The following is a 23,840-nucleotide window of genomic DNA, read 5'->3' as shown; positions in this document are numbered from 1 at the left end:
TATTGGAAAAAATCTCAAGTAAAAGTACCACTGCGACTCTGATCAGGATAAAGCTGTTACTGAAGATGAATGAATGAATGATGAATCTAAAAAACATGCATTTACCATTTAAAAATGTGTTAAGCCATGTCAGGCAACAATCTCAGAGTTTTACAGAGTTTTTTTTCCTGACAATGGCTGCATTTTACTCTTACACCAGTAACAAGGTTGAAGGTAACAAGGTTGAGTTTTTAGCATTGAGTTAGCAAATACGCTAGATGTGGTTAATTAGCATCCATGGAAATTGCATGAGGACATTAAGGACTTTTTTTATTAGTAATTTACTTTCAAAGGGACCACACTGGCCAATATCAAAATATCACTGAAAATGAAGAAAAATGAATGACAGAGCATTTCTTCTTCCCATGATCTTCAGGAAGTTCAGGTGATGCAACTTCCTGTTGAACATGTGACTTGTGGAATAATCCAAAGTTTTCATAGGGGTGAACTTGTTCAGGTAACAGGGTTGAGTGAAAGTTGTGGGATGTGCATTTTTCATAACATATAATGAATGACTTGTGGAAAGGATGTCTCAAGCATGAGATGTTAAAACAATTCACGCATTAATGCAAAAATATTAATAAAATGATTGTTTTAAAGTATTTTAATGGTTATATTTCGAGGTAAAGTGTAGTTAGAGTAGACTGGGATGGACAAAAATTCTGTTTTGCAAGTGCTTTAGGCTGTAGGTTTTAATGTTTTGTTTATGTAATGCAGCATGCACATGGGTTGTTGTGAAGGACACTTTCCTCATGTTTTAATGTCTTTCACATTGCATATTTGTAAACGTTATATCAGTGGCGCCCCAATCTTGGAATCAATATGGCATGCACATCAGTAGTGTAAATGTGTGCATTTGTGTTCATTACACAAATTTAGGTGGTATGTTTAGTTTTCGACAACTGCATTGTTGATTTCTTATGAAGGCGGTTCAATAGAGAAATAAAGTACAGGTGCTGTAAGTAAATAAGTATAAAAAATCCTCTAATCACATTGTTTTCCCATTTCATCCCTGCTCAAAAAAAAAAAAAAAAAAATAGAAACCATCACAGAAATTCTAATGGTTTCCACTACAAACCATCAGCTATCCACTGAAACCATTACTGGTCCTTATTGGTATCCACTAGACATAACATGCCTCCATAAGAAGGTAAGAAATAACCAGTAGAGACCCACAGGGACCATTACAGTTTCCATTAAAACCAATACAACTCCCATTATAACCATTAAAACCATTACAAACTCTATGCGGGTTTCTATTGTTTTTCAGCAGGGTTTATTCCACCTTTTGTCGTGATAAGCTTTTTCTCATCCAGTTATCCTAATTTAGCCGCAGAGTCCCAAATGGCTTCGTTTTTGAGATAGAGTCCACTGTATTGGGTGTAAAAACCATTATTCCAACACCCTATGTAGTGTATTCCAATAGAGAGTGACACGTTATTTGGGATCCAGCCTATGTTTCCATGGTCGCGTTCCTCCCATATTTCCTGCTTGTTGCTCTTTCCGGCTACCTGATTGGTTCGCGGGGCAGCTTGCGCGCCCCTTCTTCCTGCTGTCCAATCAGAGAAGGCGTTGTTTTGTTGTCGACGTAAACTAGCGGAAGTGTCACGGAGCCTGCAAGAGGAGAGACGTGATCTTACTTTACTTTGTGAACAAACAGCGGTAAATGCCTTTATTTACTTTCTGTTCAACATGAACAACTAGGGACGGTAAACGTGTTAGGCAAATTCACATTAAACGCATATTAAATAAAGTCAGTTCAATGTTACATGTGAACTCCGGCCTCGTAGTTGCTGTGCTTCCATGCTGGCTAGGCTAGGCTAAGCTAGGCTAGGCTAATCAACAAGCTAACGCCTGTAGTTATAGGATCAGCGCAGGGAACATTGATCAGTTTGATGAAATGCAGCAGTCACAAGTTCTTGACACTTCTTTATATTTATTGTAATACTAATGTTGGAGTGTATTTTGAATGCATTTACGTGTTTTGTAGAAAGCTAACACGCAAACTAGCTACTCATTATAGAGTGTAGTTACATAGTGCAGGTCACTCTGCTAAAATAAAAATTAAAAACACATTTTATTTCAGTCCATTCTTTCATTTTTAATGTAGTTGTACTCATATTTCGTATGTATCCCTGATAAACTTCGTGCTGTTCCACACTGCGTGCTGTCATTAAATGTTGTGTAAGGAGTAAACACAGTGGGGTGTGTGCTCTTACAGGAAAATAATCAGCGCCAGGGTGGTGTAGGGTGGTGCAGTGCGGCTTGGCCACGAAATGGCGCTCCTGTTACCACCCTGAAGTTGATTCTTTTCCAATAACAGCACGTCCTGAAGTGTGAATTCCTTTTAGACCACAACTATTCTACTTTTAATTTATAAATGAATGACATGGCATGCTTTTTAACCATTTCTAGAATGTTGTGGAATGCCTGCAAAGCAGGTTAGTTCCTGTTACTACTTACATTATAGCAGATAGATACAGTCATTCCCTCAACAGCCTCTCTCTCTCTCTCTCTCATTCATTCACTCACTCTCTCTGTCACTCTCGCTCACTCTTTCTCTCACTCTTTCACTCTCATTCACACTCTCTCTCTCACACACCCACTCCCTCTCTCACTCTCTCTCCACCACTCTCTTTCTCTTTTGAAGTGAGACTCACAGCTTAGAAAGATTCAGAGAAATCAGAAAGCACAGACTCCTCTATACTGAAGACGTTGCTGTATTACTGACCATTACAGTGCGCTGAGACACCAGACCCCTTCCATAAATGTTAAATATACTTCTCCTTACAGAAATCTACACCATATCAATGATTCTGTGTTTCTCTTTGTTAAATAACAATGCACTTCTTTTTAAAACTGTTACGTATTAGGCTTAGGTTATGTAGATCATCTGCCATACAAGTGCTTGTGAATGAGTTACTATAAATGAAATGATAATGGATTGGAGTGAGCGCTTTAATCTAAACCTGTAATTTAAGTTACAGTCAGAACTGCTGTTATAGAAATGAGTCAACACCTGATCATTCAGATTCGAGAATTCAGCAGCGCTGTGGTGTATGTCTTTTTAAGTGCTGCTTTTTTTGGTGCAGTCACCCATCAACTGCCTTTGTTAGGTGTTAGGGTTTCACTGAACACATGGCAGCCTCATTCTTTAAATGCTAAGACACCTGGGCCCGTATTCACAAAGCTTCTTAGAATTCTCCCAGAGAGCTCCTATCTTAGCCTAAAAAGTCCTAGCTGGGAGTCCTAGACTAAAAGTGATAGGAAAAAGTGATAGCAACTCTGAGTAAGGGATGACGCAGCAATTCGAGGACTGTGATTGGTTGATAGTTTTTTTAATCTGTAAAGGTCTTAAAATGCGCTCTTTGTGAAAATAGAATATATGATAATAGAATGGAAATCATAAAATGTTTGTATTAAGAAATTGTATAATCATGAATACAGGCTACTTTATGCAAAGTTACTGTTATAGGCTAAATATCTTAAAGTTAATTAAAACAGCCAAATGTTGAAAATGTGTCTACTTTTGAAGCAACCAATTTCCACGCAGTAGTTACTATATTTAAGTTCTTACATTTATTTACCATACTGATTTTATTACTTGTAATCCATTTCAGATTGATGGGAGCTTTTACCAATTTACATGATTGCAGGACAGTCTCTATATGACGATATGAGTCTCTATATGACGATATGAGTCTCTGTGTGTCACTATATGAGACTGTGAAAGCGCTTCAATAGTTTGTGTGATCACTCTGCTGATGGAAGGTTGTGACAGACACAAGTCAGCACTACTGCACTGTTGCATTTTTCCAGTTGCTAAATACCTCAGTGTTGTAATCACTTTCATTTCTGGTGTTATGGCATTACTACGTTGGGTGGGAGATGTGACCGCATCTCTAATAAGTTCGACCACAAACATTATCCCATCGCGATCCAATCTGTAGCGTTTAATTAACTCATGATCGTTCAGTGTTTGGAGAACATTTCTTCTTTCTGCCATTTTGTCCTCTGCTATAGAAACTCTTAAGCCTCTTAAAAGTCCTCCTCTCTACTCTCAACAATTTTTACCTTAGGAGCTGTTTTTAGGGCTAAGATGTTTCGTGAATCATTCTTATCTTTACTAAGATTTAGTCACTAGGAGCAACTTTTAGGCTTAGGAAGCTTCGTGAATACGGGCCCTGATTGCACACGTTTCCTTAGTAGAGCAGAAGAGTTAGAAGTTAGACTTGTGTTATGAAGTATGTATGTGTGTATATATACAAACATTTTTCTGTAACATTTAATTTTGTGCTGGAAAGTCTTATGCACCCTATTTTTTGTAGTACAAACTTTGTTATAGATTTTTATTTTATGACTTCTACATTATTGATTCAGTACAAAAACGTTTTAGATTTCCAAACAGTTTTCCAGCACAAAATTAAACGTTACAGAAAAATGTTTGTATGTCAGTAAAGAAAGCAGAATATTACATAAGAGACCACGTTTCAGACAAAAAAACATAATGAAGGCTGCTGGATTTTGCTGCAGAAATAAGAAGCAAGTGCGACAGTTAACTGAAGAACTGCGGCTGCTTCTGCAAGATGCTCAGTAACACTTAAAGCTCATTTCCTCATAAAACTGCACACACTGTACCTGAGACTACTATATTTTTTAAGCAAAGGATCCTCACACCAAATATTGACTTTGTTTTGTTTATTACTGTTTACTGCTCTTTATAATATATATATATATGCATATTGCTATTTGTACTTCTAGCTGGCTTCTAACTGCATTTCATTGGCTCTGTACTTGTACTCTGCACAATGAAAATAAAGTTGAATCTAATCTAATCTAATCAAGGCAGATTTATGATTTCGCTTTTGACACAGCACCTTGAGCCTTTCATAATTACTTGATGGACCTGGATGAATTTGGTGTTTTATATGAGGAGAAACACTAAACTCTGATGTGCTGTGACAAGGACTGGAGTCTGATGCCTTAAATTAGAGCAGGGGTTTCCAATCTTATCCGGAAAGGGCCGGTGTGGGTGCAGGTTTTCATTCCAGTCGAACAGGAGCCACACCTGATTCTACTGAAAGCCAAGATCAGCTGATTAAACAGGTGGAATCAGCTGTGGCTTCTGCTTGATTGGAAAACCTGCACCCACACTGGCCCTTTCCGGATAAGACTGGACACCCCTGAAATAGAGCATCAGTCTTCTTGAGAGGTTTGAGCGGAAGTGAGAGTTGTAACATTTTTGGCCCGATTTTGCTGCTGCAGACAAAACTTTACACATCTTACATGATCTCTTTGGTTGTGAGTTGAGATCGGCGGTCTTATAACACATAATGCTCACCAGCGACCGAATTAGTGCCATTACGACCAAAGCCTGTCAGTGACAAAGTTCTGGCAGTGTCCAAAACTTATGCTTAAAATCTCATAGCGCTGCCATGACACTCATCCAGAGCCACCAATAGGAGGGCGGATTAGGATGACACAGAGCTCATGGGACAGCTACAAATACCATAGTGTCAATAACGAAACATAAACGAAACATGCTAATGAACAGGAGAAAATATTGCCTCAAGCTCATTTTGACGAATGTTTCTGCACAAGCCCGGATCACACTGATTAATGATGTACTCAGAACATAATCATTTTCTTTAATCACAGGTCTGTTTTAGAGGATCTTCATCATATAATCTGACAGGGAGAAGACAATGTTAGTACACAGTGTGTTATATAATTTGCCCACAATGTTCTTGGAATATGTCTCATACAGCATGACAAGTAATAATAGTAAAACAGTGCTGTAATAGCAGAGTGTAAAACCAGCACTTCTCTCTCCCTGTCTCTCTCTTTTAGATGGAGGTGGATCAGTTGCTGTCTCTGTCAGGTTCTGCCTTGGCTCAGGCCATCAGTTCTCTGCTGGAGACTCCAGGGCTTTATGTTTTCTCAGACATACTGGAGCTGCCAAATGTTCGAGAGGTAGTACACACAAGTTCACTGTCAAGCCCAGTGTATCCCTCACTCAGTAAAAATGGATATGTGATCAATATTTTGTACTGGCTTTGCTTTCATTATATTCATAAATATGGGAGTGAAGTCGCACATGTGCTGTAGATATTGGTGTAGACATGGTCCAGTGTGTCCACCTCACCAGTTACATCTTTAACGTGTTAGCAGGTTAGGAGAATTGATTTCAGTTTTCCGGAGTTCAGATCATAGATGGCAATGACAAAGTTGTGTAAATTATAACGATGAACTTTCCAGAGAGTATCGCTGTATACTGATGAACCAACAGGGATTGTGTACTTTTGGGTCATTCTATTTTTGGGACAGTAACAGAAAAAAAAAACATGAATAGTTATGATTATTGTTTCAAAATCCAGACAGGAGATATGAAAAAAAAAATTATTGGAATAAGAGGTGGCTGTAAATGAGGTAAGAGACCTGCCCAGACCTAGCTTTAGCTCTTTTGAGGGTCTCTCTTAGCTCTTTTAGTTTCTTTTCTTTCTTTTTTTTTAAAATAATTGTTTAATTTTTCTATTTTCTTGTCAAAAACTTTGTAAATGTTGGACAGGAAATTTTTCAGAATGTGGCTCTCTGTTTTGTGTGCACTTTGCTAGCAAATTTAAAATTATGATGCGTGTCATGTACCGTCTGAACTCCACACACGCCTAATACCGAACCTCGTGTTTCTTCAAGGCAACATTGGTCCTGTACCGTTATTCAGCACTGGATCTGTGTGTCCATCCTAAAGATTATCACAGCATTCCTGCTCTATTGTGTGCACTGAGAATGCAGGAATTGCTCTTATTAACCATTCTTGCTACAATTAAATAACATCCCAAACTACTATAGGCAGGATTACTTGTGATGGAAATCATTAATAATGCTTTTCTTTTAACATTACTCATTATTTTCTGGAGTAAAATAGTAGCTCAGGGGCTCTTAACTAGGGGTTACGACCCCACATGGGATTGTTTGATTTACAAATGGGTTTGTGAGAGAAACTCTCAATCTATTAATTTAAATTAATATGTGCTATTTTAGTCTTCTTCACTATCCTGACACGCAGCACTAGTCTAATTTAGCCAAAAAAAAAGAAAAGGACAAATTTCCCTGTCCATCTACAGTACCTCCACTAAACAAATCACAAGTATGTGTTGTGTCTCTAATCACATACTTACGGACTATTCTAGACCATAAGTACTAACATACTCGGCTTTCCAATTACAGTGAGTGTTTGAATTTTAAAAACCTCTCATGTCATCTTCAAATCTACCAAAAGGTCTGTTTTTTTGTTTCTTCTGAATTGCCCATGACAACAATCATGACGACAGCAGAAAGTTTTAAGTGAGACAGAGCTCATCAGTGTGTTTAACATCGCTATAAAATCGCTAAACATTTTACAGTTGGACTTGAAACCTGACGGACAGGGATGTTTTGTCTCTGCTGTGCCGTCTAGTGGGTGTTGCTTTTAGATCTTCTGGAAGAAACGCAGCAGATGTGTGAATAATAATGCCAATCAGAAGAGGTGTCCTCTACTGTCTAGCTATCGTATATTCTGAACCAGTTTGAAGTGCCGTCACACTATAGCATACATTGTGTGTTTCATTTCCTCCAGAACTTCTTATCTCTCGTTTTTTTTCTCCCTCTTGCCTGTACCAGCTGGAGACAGGTCCTCATGCTCCCGTCTATCAGCTCCTCAATCTCTTTGCTTATGGAACCTACTCTGACTACAAAGGTAAGCCGAAAAAAAAAAAAAAGAAAAAAAGCTTTGACTTTGTCAGTTCTGCTCGGTCAGACTCTGGAAAGGTTCTCATGCAAGTCTCTCCAGCTTAGCACTGCTCTGAATATGAAATAACTGGTCCAGGTCCAGCTTTTATAATGTTTCTGTCCTCCTACCTCTCAGAGAGGGCGGCCTCGCTCCCAGAGTTAACACCTTCCCAGAAGAACAAGCTTCGTCACCTGTCAATCATCAGTCTGGCTTCCAACCTAAAGGTACACTTCAGTTCAATTCACTTTTATTTCCATTTAACAATAGACATTGTTACAAAGCAGTATTGCAGAAATCCAGATGGAGATTTAGATGATTACTGAGCAAATCACAGGCCACATTGTCAAGGAAAAACCTCCTGAGACAACATGAGGAAGAAACCTTGACATGAACCAGACTCTAAAAGGAATTCATCCTCTTCCTCTATCCAGTTCTTGCAGCAGTTGTATGTGTATGTGAATATGAATTTCCTATATTTACATTATATACAGCGGGGGCCAAAAGTCTGAAACCACATTGAAATTCTGTTTTGTTTTTTGTTTTTTCTTTTCATTTATAGCTGGAAATAAACAAGTTTTAAAGAAACAATTAAATCTTAAATATTCAGTATTCCAAATTCTGCATGATTTGTTGGTCACTATTTAAATTTAAGCAAATTTGTGACATTGCGACAATTAGAAATATTCCTTGAGATTTATCCCTTCTGTGTTCGGACGACACTCCCATGGCTTTGCTCTAACGTGAATCATCAGATTTTACACAAACTTGTGCAGTCTGTGTCGCTCCAGTGTGAAATGTCATTAAAGCAGAAAGGGGACATACCAGATATTGAAAAGAAATTTTCATATTCATTAAAATGTTCTATATACTTTTACTTTATCCTCAAGTTACTGCTGATAATTTAATTTGTAATTAAATTAATAAAGAATGCAAAATAGAAACATTTTCACTAGTGGTGAAAATTTTGGCCTTTGACTTTTGGCCACCACTGTATGTCACATTAAATAAAAGAGTTTTTTAAAAATGTTTTTTCTTTATTTTGAACTTACTAGTCACAAGATTTGTGTTTAAAAACATATAATTTGAAATTACAGTTTATGGTTTAGAGTTAAAAAAAAAAAGGAGCCTTAGGAGTGGTTAAACAAATAAAATTGTTTTCGACAGTGATGTTAAATACTCTACGCTTAGTATACACTTACCATCCACTTTAATAGGAACACCTGCACATTTATGCAGTAATTATTCAGTAATTTTCAGTGCCACATGCAGTAATTTTCAGTGCCACATTCAGTAGTTTTGAGATTTTTTTGAAATTTGTATACAGGGTTGTGATTTTTCAGAATATCAAAACGTGTAACCCGTAATTTCAAATTATGTTTTTAAAACATGCAAATGTACGTGTTAAATACACCACAGAAAAAAAATACCAAATTCATATTCAAATACTTTTGTCTGCTTCCAAGCTCAATAGTCCTGTGCATATCAACACTAGAGTTAATTATTGTATTCTCCTGTGCAAAGTCATTATGCTAAGAACTGTTTGTTCTTTTAAAAAAAAAATATTTACAAGTTGACTCAAATTCGGACATTTGTTTGCTCCAGTGTCTGCCCTACTCGCTGCTGCTCCAGCAGTTGGAGCTGAAGAACGTGCGCGAGCTGGAAGACTTGCTCATCGAGGCCGTCTACTGCGACATCATCCACGGAAAACTGGACCAGCGCAACCAGCAGGTGGAGGTGGACTTCAGCGTGGGCCGAGACCTCGGTCCTAACGAGCTGCCAAACATCGCCAACACACTACAGGAGTGGTGCGTGCGTGTATGTGTATGTGTATGTCTGATCTGTGTCTAGAAACTGTGTGTGACTCTGTGTGTGACTCTGTGTGTGACTCTGTGTGTGACTCTGTGTGTGACTCTGTGTGTGACTGTGTGTGACTCTGTGTGTGAACTCTGTGTGTAGAAACTGTGTGTATGTGTGACTCTGTGTGACTGTGTGTGTGTCTGATCTGTGTCTAGAAACTGTGTGTGTCTGTGTGTGACTCTGTATGTGTGTCTGATTTGTGTCTAGAAACTGTGTGTGTGTGTGTGTGTGTGTGTGTCTGATCGGTGTCTAGAAACTGTGTGTGTATCTCTGTGTATGTGTGTGACTCTGTATGTGTATGTCTGATCTGTGTCTAGAAACTGTGTGAGTGTGTGTGTGTGTGTAAGCATTTCATGAAAAGTACTTTGATGCAGCGTGTGTCGTCTCTTTGACTCTGTCAGGTGTGCAGGATGTGAGGCGGTGTTGTGTGGAATTGAGGAGCAAGTCTCCAGAGCTAATCAGTACAGGGAGAGCCAACTCAAGGTTAAAGTGCAAGTGGAGACTGAGGTCAGTATGTGTGTAATAAATTGGATATGTTTTGGACTGACCTGACTCTGAGAGTGGTTATTAACTGGGAGACCCTGAAGGTATACGGAGCAATATTCTGAGCTTCAGTGTACAGGCAGACATTTTCTTTATGCTTTATTTATTTAGGTAAAAAAAAAGTTCCACAGTGTGAGAATTAAATCTGCAGTGTTTACTTTTAATAGAAGACTCTAAGACTACATTCAAATAATCAGGGGATCTGCAGCGCAGTCCAAATGGAAAATTGCTAAAAGAGCTCTGATGCAGTCAAACTGTCAGCGTTTTGCTAGGCGTGTTTAATTTAGCTGTTTTCTTTGGACCGTCTGACTGACTTGTGTTTTCCCCCGAAGATAATTACATGCCATCTTGAAATGTGGCTGCATGAATCTAAAGGGCCCTATTTATTTTCTGTACCTTATATTCTCCAGTATAGCATACAATAATATAAAAGATACTTCACTAATGCAGTACTGGACAGCTTGTTTCCATCCAGGAGCTCAGCATCGTATCATAACTCTTCATGGTCGGGAATAATCTTTAGTATGTTTACGACTCTAGCTGTGTTTCCATCCAAGTGATTTTATATGAAAAATGTCAAATCACACAAAAGTAATTGATGGAACCGTCAAATATCAGATACAGTTCTCAAGTATTGCAAAAATTGCACTCCCTTCAGCTGAGGAAAAACTCGTTTCTTTTTTTTTTTTTTTTTTAAAGGTATAGCAATAAACTGTGATGGAAGCACACCTGCTATTTCCAGCGCCACTATATCAGCAGTACATTTTACCCCAAAGTAGAGCTAAAACAAGAAAGAAAGGACTTTTTCAGTAACTACTTTTTCCTGGTCAGAGTCACGGTTGATCCTCGTGTAATGTCATTAACTTGTTCATACATTCTGTGTATGTATTTGCTATAGTGGGAGTTTTTTATGGCTGTAATGTACAGCCTGCCTACGTACAACAGAAGGAATCACGGCCTACTGGGCGTATTCTTTGCAGCAGTTAAATTTGTTGTTCAAATGTAATTTGATCTTTGAAGGCACAGTTGTTGTAGAACAAATTTTCTAACCACTAAAGCCTTCTGTTTTGCGTTTGAATTGCTTCCAGGATGCACATTAGACCTGGTTTGTAGCTAGCTGACAAAAAGAAATCCTAAACTGAATGTGTTTGTGATAAACCCCCACAAACTCCAGCACTTGTGTATTGTATAATGCACTTATTCTCTGAAGCCAGCGAATTTAAATCCTAAATTCAATTTAAGGGATTTGTGATGAGCCCCTTCAGAGACTGGTACTTGGGACATTCTTTTGTATTATTATTTTTAGGGCACATAAATACAAGTTCCACCTCTTACATTCTTATATTTGTGCTTTCGTTTAGGTGTCGAACCTACAGAAAACCCTGAAGGCCAGCTCTGCTTCACCATCTTCTGGCCCCGCCCCTGGTGGAGCAGCATCCAATCAAGATGCAGATCAACCGGCTGAGCCACGAGACCCTGCCTCTTCTCAGGAATCACGGCAACCAGGGAAAAAGAGTTCAAAGGTCAAAGGGTAAGTGATGTACCCGTAGGCTGGAGAAACATACTGAGCAGTTATACTTAAGGGAAAGTGTAGGTCACTGTGTCAAAATCTTACTCAGTTGAAAGTGGAAGTATTCAAGTAGATGTTAGAATTTGACTTCCAGTAGATGTTAGCTACTGGAATTGGTGCTAGTCTAACCTGGCATTTACAAAGAAAACAGACTAACGTAGTTATATATACACTCACCATCCACTATCATCACCTGTACACCTGCCCATTTATGAAGTTTTCCAGTCAGCTGACAGGAAGTCTAGTCTGGTCATTCTCCTCTGATCTCCTCATCAACAAGGTGTTTCAGCGTGCAGACCCTCTGCTCACAGGATGTTTTTTGTCACACCATTCTGTGTAAACTCTAGAGACTGTTGTGTGTGAAAATCCCAGGAGATCAGCAGTTTATGAAATACTCAGACCAGCCCATCTGGCACCAACAACCATGCCACAGTTACAAGAGATCACACTTTTCCCCCATTCTGATGTTTGATGTGAGCATTAACTAAAGCTCTTGACCTGTATCTGCATGATTTTATGCATTGTGCTGCTGCCATGTGATTGGCTGATTGGATAACTGCATAAATGAGCAGGAGTACCGGTGTTCCTATTAAAGTGGACGGTGAGTGTAAATTGCAAATTAATGTTAGCAAATTAGCTAAACTTACTTCAGCATGATTTTTCAAATTAGATGGAGTTCATTCCTTCCAGGGAGGCAAAAGGATTTTATACGAGTCTTTGCTTACTCGAGCATATCGAACATATCCACACTGCAGTCTGGTAGATTATCAATATTCGGACACAGCTATAGCATTAAATGGCATTAAATACATTGCGTAAATGAAGTGAAGTCTAGTGACTTGTGGCCAAGTGTGGTGACCCATACTAGGAATTTGTGCTCTGCATTTAACCCATCCAAGTGCGCACACACACAGTAGTGAACACACACCCGGAGCAGTGGGCAGCCTTTTGCTGCGGCGCCCGGGGAGCAGTTTGGGGGTTCGGTGCCTTGCTCAAGGGTCTCACCTCAGTATTGAGGGTGGGAGAGAGCGCTGGTCATTCACTCCCCCCCACCTACAATCCCTGCCGGACCTGAGACTCGAACCCACGACCTTCAGGTTCACCTTCGGGTTGCAAGTCCGACTCTCTAACCATTAGGCCACGACTGCCCCCATGAGGAGGCCACGACTGCCCCCATGAGGAGGCCACGACTGCCCCCATGAGGAGGCCACGACTGCCCCCATGAGGAGGCCACGATTAGATGCAGATTGATGTATAGCGTACACTGGTTGGATGATAGAAAAAAGACGTTTTGAGATTTGTAACAAGTTCATTGAAGGTCTAAATAATCATGTAAGGAGTAAAAAGTAAGATTTTTTTTCTTGCAGATATAATTAAGTAAGAGTACCAGTATTGAATTTTAGTAATACTCATGAAAAGTATAAATACGCCAAAATAAAGTATAGTAATGTAAAAAGTATTTTCCACCCCTGGTTGGAGGTTGTTATTGCTGGTATTATGTAAGCATGGTACAATGTAAGTGCTGTTAGAAATTGGGATTTGAATAGGAGTTATGCATCTGTAAGCTGGACACCTGGACCATGGTGGTTAATCCAAACCAGGCATTTAAATATGATTAGGAACGAATGTAAAACATGAACATTTGCAAAGCCAAGAGCACTTGCAGCGCAGAGATTTACAGAGGCCGTGTGTGTTTGTGGGTGTTTGTGTGTCTGTGTTTGCTCTGATAGCGATCATAATAATAAAGCATTTGTGACTCGAATAGCGAGTGCTGGAGTGTGTCTGCTCCTGCACTGTCTACAGCCATTAGTTTCATTAGCATTAAGTGTGTTTGCTATGCTCCAATTTTCCTCTAGTTAAGTGTTATTACTGAGGATTACTGACATCCCACAGTTCTAATCAAATCTTAACGAGATGCTAATTGTGCCTGTCCTGCCTCTGAAACCTTTTGATTTTGTTGCCTTACTGACATTATTTGTTAATCAAGCTCTTTGTGTTTATGTCATAGACTTCGCGGAAGTGGGAAGATCTGGTCGAAGTCGAACTGAGCCCAAAGGCACGTAAAGATCACACCGAGGTGCAGATCACTGACTTGTTGTGCAGATCCGAGCTGAACAGAGACACTTTCACACACTTTGGATCCACACTGGCAGACGAACTAGTGAGCAGATTGCAGCTTCTTCACAACACTGCTGTCCAGGCATCATGTAACCGCAGACAGATACAAGACTCGGATTAAAGACTTTGTGTGTGTGTGTGTGTGTGTGTGTGTGTGTGTGTGTGTGAGTGTGTGTGTGTGTGTGAGTTTGAGTTTGAGAGAGCTAGAAAGAGAGTGAGAAAGAACAGACTGTGCATAAATGTATGCTTGTAAATGTTTTAAATCAATATTTGGTTTCTTTCCCTGAGTATTTTGAGTTGCATTGTTCCATAATTAGGATGTATGAAGATGATAAAGGAATAAACATTTTCCCTCTGTCACTACTCTGCTCATCTTTTACTCCTCTCCCAGTCTTTAACTCTGCTCTCTAATGTATAATGTTGCACATGCTGAGCCAGGGAGGAAGCTTGTGTGCTTAGAGATCAGGCCATTAATTATCTCTCTTGGACACATACACACAAAAACCCTTGTCAGGTGCTGATACACACACACACACACACACACTGAATATTAGAGTAGTCCCATCCCTCCACATGTGTTTTCCTATGAAAATAACCAGGCGCTACCTAAAACCATTATCCTGCCCCGTGTGCTTTCTGCCTCTTTCTCTCCATTTCCTCTGCATGACGTTAATGGTAGCAATTAATTCTCTGCTCCCACTCAGAAATAGAGAGAGGGAGAAAGATGAGATGTTTTTGTATTAACCCCGAGTCCTCCTCTTGTTCATGGTCTATCCATATCCATCTGTTCAGTGCAATGATTTTTACATCCTCTCTGATTCAATCCACTATTCTCTCTCTCTCTTTCTCTCTCTCTCTATAAATAGTGGTGTTAATTTTAGGCAGTGAGATAAAACGTCAGTGGTTCACAGCCTCTCAGAACAGATGGAAGCTGTGAACAGCTGCTTACCTGTGTGTGTGTGTGTGTGTGTGTGTGTGTGTATGGAGAGAGAGATTATATTTAATGTTTGTGTGTGTGTGTATAAGAGCAATAAACCGTAGGTGAGGTCTGTTTCCATGCGCATTGCACTACTTCTTCCAAATTTCACTTTGCAATCAATACTCGAAATCCATATTCACAACTTTTAAAACACCATAAATGGATTTTTATTGATCTTTTCTCTTATACAGTTAACCACACACAGTACTTAAGGCAGTGCTACGTCATATAAAACTACATCACAAAAAAAATCACAGCTTGTATGCGGAGTTGAACTTTGAGCTCGTGAGACAAAGTTTCATACCCAAAGTGCTTTAAACCACTGACATTTTTAACACATTTTTAACACATACTGAATAATGAACTTGTCCCGGATGAGAAAAAACACAATAATAATAAATTATTGTCTCTATATGCAAGGCAAATACCAGAACATTTGTTTATCACAAAACTTTTTGCCCTTTCATTCAGTTCCATAAAAGGTTTCACTTCAATATAGAAACAGTGTTTCCTCAATCTGCAGTCTCCAGTGCTGTGGACATGTGTTCTCTCTTTAGTTTACTATCTCCTGTTTCTCTGATATAACTCATCAGCTAATAGCTAAATTAGGCGGCTTGGAGCAGGAAGTGGATGAAATTATGCAGAGGAGTTGATCTATATAATTGTGAAGCTCCTCTTCTCACACACGAGTGAAGAACCAGGCAGTTTGCTGATGCAAAGATGAGGAAGGGAGACCTGCCAACCTTTTCGTGTAGGAGCTCTGCATTTTAACATCAGAATACGCTGCTATGAGATATCACTGCAAAATACACCATGTCCTCTTTCCCCCCCCCCACAATAAAAATGCCAGACGAGCCAATTGACATATGAAGCTGGAATGATTGACAGTTGCACAGGTGTCTAACTGAGCCCCTGGAAGACCCTCCCCCTTCCCCCAATCTCACATTAATAATGTTTTGAGATGAGGTGCCCTCTCTTTCTGTCAAGGGAAATGGAGAATGTTCTGAGTTCATTAACATAAATAAATAAATAAATAAATAAATAAAATCTATCAGTGTATGTTCAGCTTGCCTAACATTAGATAAGAATATATTTAACATCACTTAACTGCAGACATGGCATTGATCTGATACACAGTCTGATACTAGCAAAAAAAATGGTGGATCGTATATCAGAGAAAACATATCAGATATTGGATCATTTAACAAATAGCAAAGATTGGAATTTGATTTCTAAAAGAAATTTATATTTGGAACTGGAAATGTTTACATACAGTGGGGTCCAAAAGTTTGAGACCAATTAGTGAAAATACTTCTATTTTGCATTCTCTTCTAATTTAATACAACAATTTTCATTACAAATTATATTATTGACAACAACTTGAGTGAAAGGTGAAATATTTACATGAATTTCAGAGTTTTGTAGTATTTGATATGTCACCTTTTTGCTTTAATGACAGTGTGCACTGTCAGTGTGTTTGTTTTAAATATTTCAAAATTCTAAAACCTTCTGTTTATTTCCAGTTTTACATGAAAAAATTTTTTTTCCCAGATTTTCAATGTGGTCTCAGACTTTTGGACCACAATGTATAAAGAGACTTACTAATTTTTCTTTTGTTAGGATTCATTTTAGTATTTTAATATTTTGGAGAAAAAAATATGTAAATATTTTATGTACTTTATTAGGAACTTTATTAGGAACACCTACTCATTCATGCAATTATCTAAACAGCCAATCATGTGGCAGCAGTGTAATGCAAAAAAATCATGCAGATACAAGCCAGCAGCTTTGGGTAATGTTCACATCAACCATCAGAATGGGGAAAAATGTGAGCTCAGTGATTTTGTCCGTGGTATGATTGTTGGTGCCAGAGAGGCTGGTTTGAGTATTTCTGTAACTGCTGATCTCCTGGGATTTTCACACACAACAATCTCTAGAGTTTACAGAATGGTGCAATAAAGAAAAAACATCCAGTGAGCAGCAGTTCTGCAGATGAAAACGCCAGCTGAAGACTGGAAAAATGTAGCCTGATCTGATGAATCTCGAGGCACACAGCGGGTAGGGTCAGAATCTGGCACCAACAGCATGAATCCATGGACCCAAACTGCCTTGTGCCAACAGTCCAGGCTAGTGGGGGTTGTGTAATGGTGTGGGGAAAGTTTTCTTGGCACAATTTGGGCCTGTTAATACCAATCAATCATCATTTGAATGCCACAGCCTATTTGAGTATTGTTGCTGACCATGTGTATACCATCATGGCCACAATTTACTCATCTTCTAATGGCTACTTCCAGCATGATAACGCACCATTTCACAAAGCAAAAGTCATCTCAAACTGGTTTCATGAACATGACAATGAGTTCAGTGTTCTTCAGTGGCCTTCCCAGTCACCGGATCTGAATCCAGTAGAACACCTTTGGGATGTGGTAGAACAGGAGATTCACAGCATGAAAGTGCACCTGAAAAATCTGCAGGAATTGCATGATGCAATCATTCCAACATGGACCAGAATCTCAAAGGAATGTTTTCAACATCTTGGATAGCTCCTACCCAGTATTAGTATAGTGTTCCTAATAAAATGTTCGGTGAGTGTGTGTGTGTTACCACAGACACGAACACATTACCCAAAGCTGCTGGCTTGTATCTGCATGACTTTTTTGCATTACACTGCTGCCACATGATTGGCTGATTAGATAATTGCATGAATGAGTAGGTGTTCCTAATAAAGTATATACACATTTTCAGCCTTTGTAGTTTTTCAAGAAACAATATCAGTATCAGTACTGGAAAAGTAAACGTGGCCATAAAATGAAAATTTTAACCACAAAAATAGGCCTACAATGAAGAGTCAGTGTCAGAAGTGTCAGTAACTCTTTACAAATAATGTTAATTGTAAAGATAATTGGAAAGAGATATAAAAAATGCTTTTGTTTGCTTTGCACTCCTGCATCGGTCTGTGCTCAGACTTGTTCAAATAGCTCGAGCAGCAGAACTGTGAACCATTTCACAGTTTCTATTAGTGACATTAGACAAGTGATTTGTGAAAGGGTTACATCGAAAATGTAATGTACTTATGTTTTTGGTTTTTTTTTACTGAGTTGTAAGCAACTACCCCATGAAAAATGCCAGCAGGACTATGCATTACTCCTCTTCGGGGTTGGCAGGTCTGGGAATGGATTTCTTCCCATAACCATTGTCTTGTGCAACACTTTAAGCCCTTGACATCCTTCATCTTTGCTGCTACAGCAAATAATTTAGGTCTTTTCAGTTGTGGAGTATGCTAATGCCTGTTTAACTGCCAAAAAGATCTCCCATTGAGCTGTTCTATGACTGCAGGAATATATGACATGGCCGTTTGTCTTACAGTGTGAGAAGTCTCACAAAACATCTGGAGGATATTTCCTTGTCACCTTAATTGACCGGGTTAAATGAGAAGAACATTGTCAAGTGATAGCTGGTGTTGTAATGACTGTGGCTAAGTGTGTGTCTGTATATTACACCGAACAATTTGATTGTTTTCAACAGACACAAGTGTCCATAGCGGGTGTGTTTCAGTTACAGTGTGAACACCACAATGTCATGGCATTTCAGTCACACCAAGTGGATGGGCAATTTAATCATGCACTATGGAGTTTCACCAAATTACAACAATTCTAAAGTGTATTCATGGCTTTTAAATGTCAAAATCCCTCTATAAGAGCAGCTGTAAATATAAGACTGGCCATTCGTAAACCTTCACACACTTACACAAAGCGTTCAGTACACAGCCATAAGTTCTGAATCACAATACTCCATCATCAGCAAGTTCATTTTTAACCACTATTCCATGTTTCTCTGGCAGCTTAAACACTGACGACAGTGGTGTAGTCTGCCACCATATAAAGTCATCATAATACATTCACCAATGTGCAGACACAATTCTGTAAACATTAACGAGAAACACATCATAGGCGTGTTTTGTAGAGATCGAAAGGATTTCTAGTGTGAGGTTGATGGGCTTTAGGGTTGTAAACATCAGCACATTGCTGTTGCCAAGAGTGAGAGCTATATAAAACAGAACAGTCGAAATACAGAGCCATAGAAAATAGGCTACATTTAACACACTTGGCACAAAATGCAGTCATTCTTTGAACCTTAATAAATGCTACATAGGGCATTGGAAATACAACAACAGGTTTGTGCGAGAGAGCAATCACTAAACGGGACGAGTAATAAACCAGATCGTAAACCAATAATGAAGACGACGTTACAGCTCAGCAAGCAGGTAGTATTCATTAAGCCTTCGGGAATGGCTGCAGTAAGTAAAGAAATAGAATACGATATGTGCGACGGCAAAAGAACCCCACCCCACCCTACCCAAGCCCAAAAAAAAAACAAAAAAAATTCAAAATTGCTGAAGAAGAGAGCCTGAACCTCCATCTTGAAAGAATGTATGGCCTCCTTTCCATGTCTGTACATCCATCCAGAAAACGTCACCAAATATATACAGCCCCAATCCTCAGAGCCTTATCCATCCACACATATTCTCTTTCATGTATCCATCTTCATGCAGTTTCGCATGTTCTGTGTTTGTTCTCATATTTACCCTTTTTTTCACATTCCATGCCCAGAGGATGTGATTAGCAAGCTTGGCACAGTCAGCTGTTCAAAGATTGACCACAGGAAGTCTGCATAAGGAGAAAGAGAAAGAGAGAGAGAGAGAGAGGACAAGAGAGGGAGAGAAGAAAGTGACAGAGTTTATCTTGTGTGAAATTAAGTTTGAAATCCCCTGGCTGGAGAAAGAGTGGAGATTTCACAGGTTGTTTTCTCTCTTCATTTCACTCCCCCCCTCCCCTTCTCTCTCAGTGGACAGTTGATATGATGATTAGAGAAAAAAAATCATGCCCAAAAAGCAGAAATGATCCATTTAGCTTTGTGCAAGTTTTCCCACTCCCTTGTACACGTCAGTGTCTGTTTTAATGCATACTTGACTACTGATTTCTCACACAAATCAATTTTCCTTGTGGGGGACCAGCCAAATATTCCCACATGGTCAAAACTGTCAGATATTCCTAGCTATATGCAAATATTTGGTCCCCACCAAGGTATAAAAACATGCCCCCCACACACATGATCTACCTTTCTCTGTCAGGGAACGAGGGGGTGCTCTGAAGTGTGTGCCTGCTATCCTCTTGGGCCAGGGAACGAGGGATGGCGAGGGAGAGAGGGGGAGGACGCTGAGAGAGGCTGCGGTCATAACTGAGAGAGTGAGAGAGAGAGGGGGGGGGTGAGAAATGCATCAAGAAGAACATCACTCGTGTAGAAACTCATACAGGAGGAATAAAACAGACATTAAAATAGCAGCGTTCACATTTCAGAGATGCTGAGCGCAGGTTAATGCACTCGCTGTGTTCATCCACACACACTGTCATTACAGAGGACAGAAAAACGCTGTGCATAATTACAGCATTTATGTTTGTCAAATTACAGCCGGCAGTTATTATCTGTGACAGACTCAGAGCTACAGGTAGACAGTGCAGAGGACTGCTCATGCAATATTCACAGTATTCTCTTTCTCGCTTTCTCTCTCTCTCTCACTCGCTCACACACACACACACACACATACACACACACACAGCCAGGCTGAGGAAAGAGCTAGATCAGGTTCTGATCTGAGTGCGAGGCAATATCCAGCAGAGAGTCGTTAGAGCAGGAGGCTAATGCACACAGAATGCATAATGCACAGAACATTGCGTGTGTGTGTGTGTGTGTGTTTGATCACTCCAAAAGAGGCCGCACAACAAATTGATGGCGACTCAGTTAATACGATGATAAGGAGAACTGCTTGATCTATGTGAGGACTGAAATGCCCTGTAATCACTCAGGTATTGAATGAAAGTACTCTGCAATGGCATCAATCCCCTGGGTCAGGAAATCAAGCTGTCACTAACACACACACACACACACACACACATACACACAATCATCCAACTATGCATTTGAGCTATTTATGTCAGTTATGGCAACATGATCCAAATCATATTTTCCAACATTTTCTCATACACATCAGTGTACCCTGTTAAGTTCTAAGTGCGTATTAAGACAGAGATACTTCACAAATCACACAGGATTAGCACTATATTGGTGCTCTAGCAAGAAACCTTTCTAAATAAAGCCTGTACATTTCTACAACAGATTTCATATCACAACTTCATATTGCATCAGTGTATTCCCCTGCCATAACACAGACCTGGGCTTAGGACCAGATGAGTTCGATACATCATGAGATGTATCTGTAGATTTGATCAACTGCAGCATTCTCAATAATTTAAAAACACTGCCTGCAGGTCCCCCAGCACAGGTCGAATTAAAGCTCCATGACAGAAAATTGCACTACAGCCTTCCACTACAGAGACAGACTATTGAGCAGTTTCACAGAGCTGCGCAGCCTTCCCTCTAATGCTTCCTCTCACTGAGAGATAACTGAGAGAAAATCTGGTGTTCTGGTGTGTGAAGTATGGCATTATCAGTCTGAATACACGCGCACACACACACACACACACACACACACACACATACACACCCACACACACATTTGTGTTACATTCCTTCCACTTACTTAATTATTAATGCAATTAATTACTGCTATGCTACACCTAAACCCAACCTTAACCTCAGTAATCAAAAGGAAATTTTTTGGCTCTTTTTTTTTTTTTTTTAAATAAAAGCTGCAGGTTTTGTAAAATAAAACTGTTTCCTTGTGGGGACCAGCCAAATGCCCCAACAAAATCAAAACATAACCACACACACACACACACACACACACACACACCAGGCGGCGAGGACAGATCATGTGCTGAAATCCTCTCACCAGAGTTTGGCCGAAATGATGAGTGCAGAGAGAATCAGAAGAGATGAGATAGTTACGGTCACATAAAACTGAGGATCCACTACAGAGAGAGAGAATAAAATAGATTAGGGAATACAAACAGAAGAACACAGGCACAAAAAAACCAGCACTGAGAAATTTAAAATCTGAGCAAGTGCAGTAGGAGTTGAAGCAATAAGAACGGTTGCAGTGCCACACGCAGCTCAAATGTTCACTTTCCACTTTCCTCCTCCTTAATGTGTGGGAACTCAAAGCTCAAAGAGAGGCATTGTGGGTAGTGGACAGCTCAATCTTCCATCCAGGTGCCCACCTTCTTCAATCTCTCTTTCCTCTGCATCTCGTTCTGGCTCCTCTCCCGAGTCCTTGGCTTCGATGGACAGCGGCTGCTGTTGGGTTTGGTTGGCTTGGGCGTTCCTGCGACGCGGCCACACCTCGGGTGTGGCCTGCTTCACGCCCTCGGCTTCCTGACTGGGCAGGAAGTGATGCGTCTCGTCCTCCAGCGGCTGCGTGGGACCCCAGTCGACTGCCCAGAGCGGAGTGGGTGTGGCCTGGGGTGTGGCGGACAGCTGCATGTCGGCAGGCTCGTCGGCCGCGCGGCAAGGAGGGGGGCAAACAACGACGGCAACCAGCAGGAGGCGCAAGAGAGCAGTGAGTCCAGAGATGGAGCTATACAGGAATGATTAAAAAAACAACATTAACACTATTTATGTTTGATGTTTTGAGTAGTGATAATAACTCAATAAGCAGTTCCACAGTTCCTCGCTCTTTTCATTACCATCGCTCCATCGCTTCTCTTTTCACTGGTTCTTTGCTCCTCTGATCATCCCTTGAAAGAGGGAGACGATGAGAGGAGGAGCGTTTGGCTCCTGACACTTACTGAAAGATCGTAAACAGATGGCTGTAGGGGGGAACGACGCTGCTGCTTGAGACGGAGAACACAAACAAACACATTAACTCACGTCTTTCAGTCATACATAACCACAAGTATCAAACACACACAAAATGCCCTCAGAGGAACATTTCAGCGCACATTTACATACACACACATACACACACACACACACACACACTAATAAAACCAATTACACACACACACACACGCACACACTCACATTAATAAAACCATTCATATACACATATGCAAGGGTGGAAACTAAAGCAGCACAGTATTTTCACTGTATATATTGCCCATTCTACACCCCCCAATACACACACACACACACACACACACACACCTGTAGACACATCCACTGCTTTAATCCAGTTCCTGACTCAGGCAATAACTCAACAACTGGATTCAGATCTAATGACATCTTTAACACTCCTACATGTGAAAAAGAGAAACACACATGCACACTCACACTCATGCACACAAATGCATGCAGATCACCAGTGTGTAGACAGCCATCAGTCCACATGCTTACCGCTCGCTGCTGATGGAGGGAGTGGGAGAGAGCCTGAGTGTGTCAGAGTGAGAAAAAGCATTGGTTGCCTTAGCGACAGAGACTTGGAGAGAGAGAGAGCGTGAGAGAGAGAGAGGGGAGAGAGGGAAAGAGAGAGAGAGAACATGAGAGTGAGAAAGAGTATACATGTGAGAAAGAGAGAGAGAGCATGAGAGAATTAGCTTGAGAGAGAGTATTAGAGAGAGAGCATTAGAGAGAGAGCATTAGAGAGAGAGCATAAGAGAGAGAGAGAGCATTAGAGAAAGAACATGAGAGAGAGGGAGAACACGAGAGAGAATTAGAGAAAGAGAGAACATGAGAGAGATAGCATGAGAGAAAGAGAGAGAGAGAGAGAGAGAGAGAGAGAGAGAGAGGTGGTTGGTCCCGTAAAAGACAGATTTAAATGCTAATTATGCTTTTTAGCTGGTTCAATTAAACAGAACAGGGGAGGAAAATGGAACGGATTTGGAAGACAGAAAGAAGAAGATAAAATAGAGAAACGATTTTTCATATTCTAGCAGAGAAAGGGGGAGCAAGAAAAAGTATTTCATTCGTTTCAGGAGGACAAACAAAATAAATAAAAGAGGCAGAGGCAAAACAATCAATATACATTAATTTGGTGTTGGGTGGAGGAGTGCCACGATGAAGAGGGATCC

At 40.1% G+C, this 23,840-nt stretch overlaps 2 protein-coding genes across 2 annotated transcripts; one reads left to right on the top strand and one right to left on the bottom strand.

Annotated features, from left to right (window-relative positions):
- Positions 1-1,424: 1,424 nt before the first annotated feature.
- On the top strand, positions 1,425-14,255 carry cops7a (COP9 constitutive photomorphogenic homolog subunit 7A). Its single transcript, XM_026940283.3, has 8 exons — positions 1,425-1,701; positions 5,890-6,012; positions 7,699-7,774; positions 7,943-8,031; positions 9,410-9,612; positions 10,066-10,171; positions 11,569-11,738; positions 13,786-14,255. Exons 2-8 carry the CDS (start codon positions 5,890-5,892, stop codon positions 13,823-13,825), a joined length of 807 nt encoding a protein of 268 aa, XP_026796084.1. The 5' UTR covers positions 1,425-1,701; the 3' UTR covers positions 13,826-14,255.
- A 754-nt stretch (positions 14,256-15,009) lies between these two features.
- On the bottom strand, positions 15,010-23,753 carry pianp (PILR alpha associated neural protein). Its single transcript, XM_026939649.3, has 5 exons — positions 22,518-23,753; positions 22,053-22,408; positions 21,725-21,803; positions 19,993-20,112; positions 15,010-19,541 (listed from the first exon to the last, which is right to left on the bottom strand). The coding sequence occupies exons 1-5, from the start codon at positions 22,526-22,528 to the stop codon at positions 19,520-19,522; spliced, it is 588 nt and encodes a 195-aa protein (XP_026795450.1). The 5' UTR covers positions 22,529-23,753; the 3' UTR covers positions 15,010-19,519.
- Between the last annotated feature and the right edge of the window lie 87 nt (positions 23,754-23,840).

Source organism: Pangasianodon hypophthalmus, chromosome 1 (assembly GCF_027358585.1).
Source record: "Pangasianodon hypophthalmus isolate fPanHyp1 chromosome 1, fPanHyp1.pri, whole genome shotgun sequence".
Taxonomy (NCBI): domain Eukaryota; kingdom Metazoa; phylum Chordata; class Actinopteri; order Siluriformes; family Pangasiidae; genus Pangasianodon; species Pangasianodon hypophthalmus.
The sequence above is the reverse complement of the archived record's forward strand: the minus strand, read 5'-3'. Positions and strand labels throughout refer to the sequence as shown.